We start from the raw sequence: 12,197 nt of genomic DNA on the forward strand, positions 1-12,197 counted from the left end.
CTTTACCGACTCTGCTGATGGTTGGAAGAGCGTTGGAAGAGGGCGTGATCTTCCAGACTGTTCTGGAAGAGCCCAATCAAACACACCCCTAATCAACAGGTTAACAAGAAGTTTCTGTAGCATACCAGACATCAACTTTTTCTCTTCTCTTCCCATAAATGCCTTAGAAACTCCAAATTCACCAATCTTCTGAAGGGTATGTAATGTTTCTTTTGAACACCATTGTGGCAAACTCAAACCATGTTGTAGCTACAATTGTGACACGTCACATACTGTTTACCAAAAATTTCAAGCCACAAAACACTATAGTTACCAACCTGACAAAAGATTGGATCCCAGATACGAAACGAATTGGCTGGAGTCAAGTTGAATGCGACTCCAGTGTGAGCTTTCACTGACTCAAGCAACTTCTAATATGTATAAAATAAATATGGTACAATGAAGTACGTATTCTCAAGCTACATCATTAAACCAAACTACATTGTTGTCTTTCATTATTTGTATCCAGTCGTCATCCTTTTCGTGTGCTTTCAGTAGTTGTTCATATCGAGAACAATTCACACTGTATGGTCGAAGTAGCTATAAAAAAATGTCGTATGACTTACAGATCCTAAGAATCTCAAGTATTCCATACAATGTCGTCAGTTGTAGAAACAGTATGAACAGGAACTGGTTGCCACATCAGGTTCTTGAGAAAAACCTATGCATATATGTTAATAGCGTAAAATCAAACAGCACATCAAAGCATTCCTATGTATTTCACAATTAATACTTCCTTGTCATTCTAAGTCAACAAATATATTATTACGTTTGCTATAATGTAACTTGTTAGTCAAATACATGCATGTGCAATCTTGATAAACAATCACAACAGGGGCATTGCATAATAAGGGCTAGGCGGGGCTCTATAGCCCCTTCAGTTTTGAGGGACGTGGATAGAGTATGCCACTGCCAATATAACTGGAAGGCAAATCAGCCTCCTCACTTTTTACGTCCATGTGATGCCCTTGATCAGAGTGAAGTATTAATCCAAAGTTGCAAAAGCTTGTAGTACGTACAGCTTGTAGTTCAGTTTATAAAATACCCAATCACAGAACATCAACAAAAGAAGAATACAATAATGTGCTTGTGAATGCCACTGCAACCAAATTACAGTCATTTACATTTATTACCATATATATATATATATATATATATATATATATATATATATATATATATATATATATATATATATTATTATTATTACAAGTCCTAGGAGGTACTAGCCGTACCATCTATACTACATTGCTACACCACAGTCTAGTAGAGAGTTGCTGATGAAAATGACAAACAGATTGGCTAATTGAAACAGTATGTTTAAAAAAGCCTACATGTGATAATCTTGAGCACTTAAAGGCTATAAGGTGTCCAAAGACGCAGAGTCAACTATGAGTGAATGAAAAATGCTGCCTATGCTGGACACATTCCAGTGATGTCGTTCGTTCTTCTCCATCTCTCCTGCTTCAGATGCTGCATTTGGACAACTTGCGGATTGAGTGAGAAAAGACAGTTGTAAAGAATTTCGTACCAATAAGTCGAAGTATGCAGGTAAACTACACTCGAAATCAAGATGGTACACATCTCTTGGCCTTGCTTGGTTGCTACTGCTACATCTAGCCTCCCGACAACAACGAGAATCATCTGTAAGCAGTGAGTTATACACCCCTTTGCATAAAGCATCATGACGCTTTTTTGTCAAACTCTGTCCTTGATCACATCCCAGTAGATGATCACCAAACTTATCAATAGTCTTACCACAAGGGCAGGGTTTGGAGTTTGGGGTTGGAAAATGGGATACCCAACCATATTTGTAGTGCAACAACAAACTGTCTTTTGGGCATGGAGTTCGGTACTGCCCGTAGCCATGCCCTAGCATTTTGACCAGAAATGGTATTCAGTCGAGCTCGGTCTCTTATGCTCGCAGAGTGTTTGAGTGAAGACCATAAAGCAGAGTCCAACAGAAGTTGTAAGTAAATCTATTGAGATTACCTTCTAGCAGAGTTTCTTTCTGTGCATACCCAAAATTGTATTTTAATAAAAAGTGGGCATTATCATCAGAAATAATCTAAAACAGTGCTCTTTAATAAATTCTGCAAGATTTTGTAACAAGAAATAAATAGAATAACAACTACGTATCCCACCTGCCTTTCCACTGGTTTATAAAAGGCTGCCATTAGACTCTCCACACTCATTAATGTACGATCAGTGTCTGTACTTCTGATGAACACCTTCATATGACCAATTACAACAGGCTTTAATTAAGCTAACTCCACATCTAGAAATCATAATATCCAAACCTCGTCTCTGGAATACGTTCCATTCAACAAGTATGTTTCATTCCCAGGTGTCATGTAACGACGTCTCAAATACTGACCCAACTGGTAGTGCTGCCTCATTCCTAACTTGAAGGACAAGAAAATAAGTCAAGCAAACAAAACTATATACTATACGTACTGTATACTATACGTACCAACACGTACCATCAAGTATCAACAGATTAAAATTAGTGACGGTTGGCGTAAAATCCTGCCTATGTATCAACTACAACCAAACCAAGTGACTACACTGACTTCATTCAGCACATAACTGTTTTTCATCAAACAACAATTTTTGGACTAAGTGACATTTTGTTGTAAAAAATAATTTCATTTATCAAAGAGATACCAGCAGTCCAGAAACCAAGCAACATGTCCATTGTGCTACAGCACTCGATCTACCTTGTTACTCTAATGCATTGTACACACACGGATGCATGCACACACGCATGCACGCACGCATGCACACACGCATGCATGCATGCACACACGCACGCATGCACACACACCCACACACACACACACACACACACACACACACACACACACACACACACACACACACACACACACACACACACACACACACACACACACACACACACACACACACACACACACATACACACAATGTGCATCCTCTATATACAGGCAACCAACAGCTGCAGCAGAGCCTAAAATTTAACAAATAGTAAACACTAATTGAAAACGATCTGGCCAGACTGGTTCCAGTGCTACAACATACACACTAAATTAAAAGTGTTATTGCTGAGCATAGCAAGGCTTCTAATTCGAGTCGCACAACAGAAAGGGACAAAGGGACGTGATCCTATATGGCAATCCATCAAGCTCTCGGTATATATATACGTATATATCTATATCTATATATATATATATATATATATATATATATATATATATATATATATATATATATATATATATATATATATATATTTGACATCACAATAAGAAATTCTCTCCAACCAACATATATGGTAAAGGCAGCTTGTCAAGCAGGGGTTGCGGCAGAAGCTGGAGAAAGAGAGAAAGACAGCTCATATAAAGACATTGTTAGTGAGAATGGAGGTGTGTTTTATCCACTAGTTGTTGAAAGTCTGGGCTTGTGGTCGCCGTCCAGTCTCCAGATTTTAAAATCAATCTGCAGAAGAACAACATTCCACAGTCACCTCACAATGAGCCAGGCCACGTCCTATTTCCACCAACGGCTTTCTATTAAACTCTGGTTGTATAATGCAAAGATAATTCTAGAGAGACTGTCTGTAGATTGCTCTGATGATGTTCTAGACTGTTTGTAGAGTGGGGGGTTTGGGTTGGTTTTGGGTTAGTTTTTAAAAAGTATATATATATATATATACATACATAATCATTTCCGTGTCAGACTACAGATCAGTATAGGAACAATTCATGCAAGTGACCAAACGGCAACAAAAAAGCCTCATGAAGTTCTGTCACCCCATCCTTTTGTGTTGTAGCTAGGAATCGCGTGTTCTTGACAAGCAAGAAACACCTTCAGAAGCTGAATGCCACCTACAGTCAACTATTCACATGTCCCATACTATACAGTATGATCAATTCTTACTATACTGTGCTGTATCTAACACTGTAGATAGTCAATGTTTGCGGACGTCAATCTCTACTAGTTGCATGGTATTCATAGGCGCCTAGCGTTAGTAAGTAACATGTTGCAAGAGAGTTTTCTGACTGTGTCAAGTACACACAATCCCTAGCTACAATACAAAAAGATGGGACAACGGAATTTCATAAGGTTTTTTCGTTGCTGTTTGGTCACTTGCACAAATTGTTCCTATACTAATCTGTAGTTGGACATGGAAACGATTTTTGTAATAGGTCATATATATAATGAAACGTGGTTGTGAGGAGAAATTTGAGGTTCGTGTGTACACATACACACACACACACACACACACACACACACACACACACACACACACACACACACACACACACACACACACACACACACACACACACACACACACACACACACACACACACACACACACACACACACACACACACACACACACACACACACACACACACACACACACACACACACACACACACACACACACACACACACACACACACACACACACACACACACACACACACACACACACACACACACACACACACACACACACACACACACACACACACACACACACACACACACACACACACACACACACACACACACACACACACACACACACACACACACACACACACACACACACACACACACACACACACACACACACACACACACACACACACACACACACACACACACACACACACACACACACACACACACACACACACACACACACACACACACACACACACACACACACACACACACACACACACACACACACACACACACACACACACACACACACACACACACACACACACACACACACACACACACACACACACACACACACACACACACACACACACACACACACACACACACACACACACACACACACACACACACACACACACACACACACACACACACACACACACACACACACACACACACACACACACACACACACACACACACACACACACACACACACACACACACACACACACACACACACACACACACACACACACACACACACACACACACACACACACACACACACACACACACACACACACACACACACACACACACACACACACACACACACACACACACACACACACACACACACACACACACACACACACACACACACACACACACACACACACACACACACACACACACACACACACACACACACACACACACACACACACACACACACACACACACACACACACACACACACACACACACACACACACACACACACACACACACACACACACACACACACACACACACACACACACACACACACACACACACACACACACACACACACACACACACACACACACACACACACACACACACACACACACACACACACACACACACACACACACACACACACACACACACACACACACACACACACACACACACACACACACACACACACACACACACACACACACACACACACACACACACACACACACACACACACACACACACACACACACACACACACACACACACACACACACACACACACACACACACACACACACACACACACACACACACACACACACACACACACACACACACACACACACACACACACACACACACACACACACACACACACACACACACACACACACACACACACACACACACACACACACACACACACACACACACACACACACACACACACACACACACACACACACACACACACACACACACACACACACACACACACACACACACACACACACACACACACACACACACACACACACACACACACACACACACACACACACACACACACACACACACACACACACACACACACACACACACACACACACACACACACACACACACACACACACACACACACACACACACACACACACACACACACACACACACACACACACACACACACACACACACACACACACACACACACACACACACCGAGAGCTCGATAGATTGCCATATAGGACTATGCCCCTTACAAGCCTTGCTATGATTAGAAGCCTCGCTATGATCGGCAATTAGATGAAACTATGCAAACTTCCTAGTAATAAAACCCTGTCATGGAACTATGCATAACTTCCTAGTAATTTTAGATTACGTATCTAAATTACTAAAGTTCCATGACAAGGTTTCACAAAATGCCTATTGTGTAGCTAGGGCACGTTTCAGTAGACAGTCAAGAAAACTCCCTTGCAACATGTAACTCACCAACGCAAGGCTCCTAAGGATACCACATAACTAAAACAGCAAAATTTCATACTACATGTAGGTCCATTGACACTTAATTGCTAATCACATTATCTCTTGGTTCTGTAATATATACGGGGTTTGTAAAGTAGATCTGGGGGAATGAATAGATCAGTTCTAATCGTCTTGACTACATATTGCATAGTATATATACTACATAGTGTCAGGAGTATCCGATTCGAACCGACTCTGAAGACATGGCGGACGAACTTAGACCACCATCATTATTTTCACCACAAGATGCAGCAAAAGAATGGCCACAGTGGCAAGACCACTCTCAATTTTACTTGAAAGTGACAAACAAGCACAAATAGCCAGAATCAACGCAAGTCGCAGTACTGCTCACAGCAATGGGCAGGGAAGCAATATCAATCTACAACGCATTCACATGGGCAAACCAAGGTGACAAAGACAATCTTGACATAGTTCTCGACACCTTCATGACACACTTTAAACCCAAAACGAATGAGATCTATGAATGGTTCATCTTTCTCCAGCGGAAACAGAAGCCAGATGAGTCCTTCGATCTTTTAGCACTGACTTACTGCGCATGGTAGACACAGAGAAGCCCAAGATAGTACGTGACCAAACCCTCATGAACATCGTGTCGGACACAGTTAGAGAGAAATTGCCCTGAGAATCAGGTCTCAAGTTAGAAATGTCTGTAGATATGTGCTGTTCTATGGAAGCGACAACACAATATCTCACCTGCATGGCGGCACCGAGTACCACAACAAAGGAATGCGATTTGGAAGCCTCAACGCGAACACAATAAAAGACACAAAAGCAATCCAACAGCCACTATGCTATTATTGGATTGGGTGCAGATAATAACATAATCATAATAACATTAGTATGACATGCGCTGAAGAATTTGATTACATACTTACTCCCGCCCAGAAAGACGGTACCAAACCAGACGTAGTGGTGATGGAAGCACATCCAGGGCTGCAGTCCACACTGTATCTGGGGCGAAGCTAATTCCCACCCCAGTGGGACAGTCTCGGTGCAGACAAGCGACACTGCAACACAAGACACTACAAGACCCAACCTTACAAGCCATACAAACATACACAACAGCAGGCTGGCACTCACACTGCAAGGCAGTACCTGGTCCAGTATGACCATTTTAGACAGTCCGACATGACCTGACCGAGAAAAATGGAATACTATTCAAAGGCAGTCAAGCAGCGGTACCAACTACCCGACACCAATCAGTACTGGAAAGCATACATGATCGTCATTTTGGGATAGTGAAAAGCTTAGAACGAGCCAAGAACTCAGTGTACTGGCCAGGGTACGTGCACGACAGAGGACAAAGTAGCGAGCTGCAGTAGATGCCAGGAAGGCCTAAACAGAATCCCAGGCTGCCATATACACCTCACCTGATCCCACTTGATCCTAACCAGAAGGTTGTAAAGGACATGTTTGAACTGGACTGGAAAGCGTACCTACTGTCAGTTGATTACTACAGTAAATGGATCATCGTTATCAAACTCGACTACACCAGATCTCGTGATATTATAGAGACCGTGGACAAACAATTTGCCAACTTTGGTGTTCCGGAAGAAGTCATCTCCGACAATGGGCCACAGTTCACATGTGCAGATTTTCTACGTCTGGCTGATACCCTGGGCTTTAGGCATGAAACATCAAGCCCAGGGTATCCATCCAGCAATAGTCAAGCTAAGTGGAGCATACAAACAACAAAGAAAACAATGAGAAAAATGTTTGCGGACGACCGTTCTATCCCTGATGTACTGTGAGCACTCAGAACCACCCCAATTGGAGACGGGCTACCATCACCAGCAAAACTACTTCAGAGCAAACAATTATGCACCCAACTTGCTGTCAACAGAAAGACACTGGAGCCTTATGTATGGCAACAAGAAGAAGTCAGAGACAAGCTGGCAAAGCAACAGATAGATCCAGGGCAGCAGTACCCACTGATTTCAGGAGAAACCGTCCGCATTCGCAAAGGTGGGACATGGGTGCCAGCACAAGTGGTTGCACATTATGACACACCAGGTCATACCTGGTTCGTGTTACTGGAGGACGTATATTACGCCAAAACCAGTCACAAATTAATAAAACAGCAGAGACGTGAAAAACATCAGCACCTGCAACCACAAGCAAGACGACTGAACACAAAAGCACACCAGAAACAGAAGACAAAATAAGCAGACACCTGACCAGAGAGCGAAACATACTCTAAACAACACAGAGTCAATAACATCGTACGAGGCGCCCAAAGACTACCAACAAGAGGTCTCTACCAAATCTGGAAGAGTCTCCAGGCGACTTGCTTACATAGCTGAAAACTATGTACCATGAAGAACTGCGAGGAAAAATAATTATTCCTAGTGTAGTGGTTTGACTAATTCTAGTTGCGTTCTGTTGACTTTTGCTGTTAACGTTCTTAGTTTTAATGAGTACACTTCACTGGAGTGACGCAAATGGTTTACACACTCCAAAATGACACTGTTTAGACCTAGAGAGATGTAATATATACGGAGTTTGTAAAGTAGATCCGGGGAATTGACTACATATTGCATGGTACACTACAGGTTCCAAGGTGCCACTCTAATTAATATAGGAAATGTACTACATACTCGTTAGGCCAGTCGTTATAAGCGTGGGATGTTTCATAGAGTGGTATCTGTTAGCAGTTTCTAGCTTACTGTACAAACGCAAACTAACGGTCTGGACTCCAAGATGCCACCTACCTGCGTCAACTGACCAAAGCCTTGAGGCCAGTAGGACTTTTGGTACGGATCGGTGGGAAATGCGCCGACCGGTGATCGATCTCCATGTCGGAAGACCTTGAAACGAAAGACGACATTCACGTGAAAGTTGTGTGATCATGACGAGATACGGTCTAGCTCTCATACACCTAGGTAAAGTCTACTTACCATGCTGACAATCTCTAGTTTCGCGGTGCGCGAAGATGTCGACCTGACGCAAAGCACCAGCAGCAACAGCACCACCTTGCTACTCATGTTACTGACACGGTACACCGGAAGCAATGAAATTGGTCGGGTATAACGCGCGTTAAAAGGCGTGGCTTTATCACGTGACTTTAAGTATAGACTCGTCCCCAGACTCTCTCGCGCTAGTCTTTTCCGGTGCCCGTATGGTTAGCTACGGTATCCTAGAGCCTCGTACCCAGGCCATCCAATGTAATGGCGCGCTAGACTTGCATTCAGTTTTCGCGCTAGGTTGCTACACCACGTGCGCTAGCATTCACGTGTGCATAGAACCATGTGGTTTGACATGTACCTAAGCACGCCAAAACACGTGTGAAACCGCATGGCCCTCAGCAGCTAGCGCACGTGATGTAGCAACCTAGGGACTTGACACGATTAGGCACGTAGTACGCGAGACGCGCCTCTATATTTGCTATGCCCTTCTAGTAGCATCTGTGTCTTGACCAACTATTAACTTAGTTAGATGGTCATTCGTTCACGCGAATTCTTTGCAAAATGGCCAAATTCACGTAGGAAACCGTCAAATTCACACGGAGACCGACTAGAATTCGGATTAATTGAAATGAGTTTTTAAACTATTAACATCGCAATTCTTCATCCCTAACTCTAATCTATTCGTAAAACACGCTGGGTATTCTACTAACGACATCAAATTGTCAGAGCAGCCTGTCCAGACTTCTGCTGTAATATTACGCACCTCGATCCTCTGCAGTCTCTAGTTACATAAAAATTTGACAAAACGAGCAATCCAGGCCCGAGCAACCATGCAAATTGATGCCAGCCTTCTCCTGGTCCTAGCAGTCAAAGTAGTAGACCGCTATACTCATCTTCATAATCGCAGAATCTAGTCTCGTCCCCACGCAGACTTTCTCGGCGCTAGTCTTGTGAATCAATCTTGCAATGAGTTTTGTTTTCGCTTTTTGACTTGATCTACCGAAGTTGTTAGTGTAATTTTCGAGAATTACTTGTGTTTTTTCTGTACGTGCATCTAAATATATAATTCAAAAGACCAAAAAGACCACGCGACGAATTTGTGACGTCATTGGTCCCATTTTGGTGTATTACGCACCCTTCACTTCTTAAGCCAGCCTACAGCCCTGATATACTCCTGTTTTAGAACACACTAAACCATCTACTAGCTATAGCTCTTCCTACTAACTAGAGTATGGGCGAATCTCGGATATCGTTGCTAGACATTCCGCCTCGGGAGTGGCAGTTAGATTGCCTCGATAGATACCGAGGCGAACGCAGAATCTCATAAATCAAAATCTAGGAAGCCGAACTTGGTAGATAATATGATTGTGGTAAGAAGTTAGCCAGAGATATCTCGGTCTCAGTTTTTTATTGCCACTGTACTAACAACATGCAGATGTCCCATTCATGACTCACTTCCGTCCGCTTGTCTAGCTAGAGAATGCAGTCGATCCGCCGATAGAGCGAAACCAGGCATGAGACAGATAGTTTCAATCTGCGAGAAATGTGTACGAGATCGTGTGTCAAAACTCGAAGTCGTACCGCGGTCACGTTGTCGCGAGATTTCGCGTGGGTCGAGTCCTCTTCGTCTATATACCAAAGAGTGCGTTTGCATTGTGGTGTGGAACGCAATCTTCATGTACGGTTTAGTGGCGATTGGCTCAGTTGTTTTGGCGTGACTAATGTTGATGTTACAGGCAAACAGACATTGACAGACAGACAGACAGACAGACAGACAGACAGACAGACAGACAGACAGACAGACAGATCAGATCGGACTTTTATGGAGATAGAGAAGAAGAAGACAGACAGATCAGACTTTCATAGATATAGAGATAGATATAGAGCCTTAGTGATGGATGTCACGTGACTCGTGCAAGCAGTTGGTGTTTGAGTTAGTTTCTAAAATGGAATACACATAAATGATTTATTATTTGCACACTAGCAAAGCACGACAGCAAAACTTTACTTACTAGCAATCTCTCAAAAACAAAGCCATTAGTTAATGTAAATTTAGGACTCAAACAGCAAATAGCAAAAGTTCAAAAATTCCGGACGCATTAACGAGTCTAGGCACTGTGTTTCGCATTCTTTTTGTCTGGGGCAAGACAAATCTTGTTTAATATACTATTCAATCGACTTAGTACTTGAGGAAAAGCAGGTCGAAATTTTGGATTGGCATGCCAGCAATCAAGGATGAGCTTCCTCAAGTCTCCAGGGCACTTGCTAGGGACAAGAGGTCGCTCACCTGCTGATACAGCGTCTTCAATTTGAAAGCCAAATTTGTAGTGAGAGAATGGGAGGTCACAAGTTTGCATCTCCCAAAGAACGATGCCAAAACTAAAGATGAGAAAAGTAACTGTATTTAACTAACTATCTATAGACTGTTTGCTATGACTATACCTGTAGGTGTCTGCAGACGTTCCGTAGCTCTGAGATGTTGCTATCTCTGGAGCTCTCCATTGAAGCGTTCCAACTCTTGTGGTACACATGCTACCGTCGTTTCCAAGTAGCGGCGAGGTAATACTGCTGTTTTGCCTCCTGGACGCATTCTCTGTCAGTATCTGTCGCCCAAGTCCAAAGTCAGAAACTTTAACCGTCCACGTTCTACTAACGAGCAAATTCTGACTCTTTAAATCTCTGTGGATTCTAGCAGGCGTAAGACCGTGGAGGAAATCCATGCCTTTGGCTGCGTCGATAGCAAATTCAATTTGAGTGATGAGTTCGATGCCAGTCTGTTTGTTGGTTTCCAGCACGTCTCTAAGAGATCCACGGTGCATAAACTCGGTGACGAAGAACCGCGAACCGTCGTCCATCAGACCAGCTCCAATAAACATGACGATATTTGGGTGACGCACCGTTTGCACGAAGAGTATTTCTCTCTCAAATTCGTCGATCACATAATGA

General features: G+C 43.0%; 2 protein-coding genes across 2 annotated transcripts in view; both read right to left on the reverse strand.

Annotated features, from left to right (window-relative positions):
* The window catches only part of LOC134190336 (uncharacterized), a 16,983-nt gene extending 7,633 nt beyond the window's left edge, over positions 1–9,350 (reverse strand). Inside the window, exons 1-8 of the mRNA XM_062658790.1 lie at positions 9,243–9,350; positions 9,057–9,152; positions 2,340–2,444; positions 2,184–2,270; positions 635–700; positions 481–579; positions 318–410; positions 126–249 (exon numbers count right to left, since the gene is read on the reverse strand). Coding sequence (XP_062514774.1) covers positions 126–249; positions 318–410; positions 481–579; positions 635–700; positions 2,184–2,270; positions 2,340–2,444; positions 9,057–9,152; positions 9,243–9,329 — 757 coding nt within the window. The 5' untranslated portion in view covers positions 9,330–9,350. The remainder of the gene's footprint in view (positions 1–125; positions 250–317; positions 411–480; positions 580–634; positions 701–2,183; positions 2,271–2,339; positions 2,445–9,056; positions 9,153–9,242) is intronic.
* A 1,848-nt stretch (positions 9,351–11,198) lies between these two features.
* Positions 11,199–11,868, reverse strand: LOC134189976 (mitogen-activated protein kinase kinase kinase 20-like). Its single transcript, XM_062658378.1, has 2 exons — positions 11,694–11,868; positions 11,199–11,630 (listed from the first exon to the last, which is right to left on the reverse strand). The coding sequence occupies exons 1-2, from the start codon at positions 11,780–11,782 to the stop codon at positions 11,360–11,362; spliced, it is 360 nt and encodes a 119-aa protein (XP_062514362.1). The 5' UTR covers positions 11,783–11,868; the 3' UTR covers positions 11,199–11,359.
* Positions 11,869–12,197: the final 329 nt, after the last annotated feature.

Source organism: Corticium candelabrum, chromosome 14 (assembly GCF_963422355.1).
Source record: "Corticium candelabrum chromosome 14, ooCorCand1.1, whole genome shotgun sequence".
Taxonomy (NCBI): Eukaryota; Metazoa; Porifera; class Homoscleromorpha; order Homosclerophorida; family Plakinidae; genus Corticium; species Corticium candelabrum.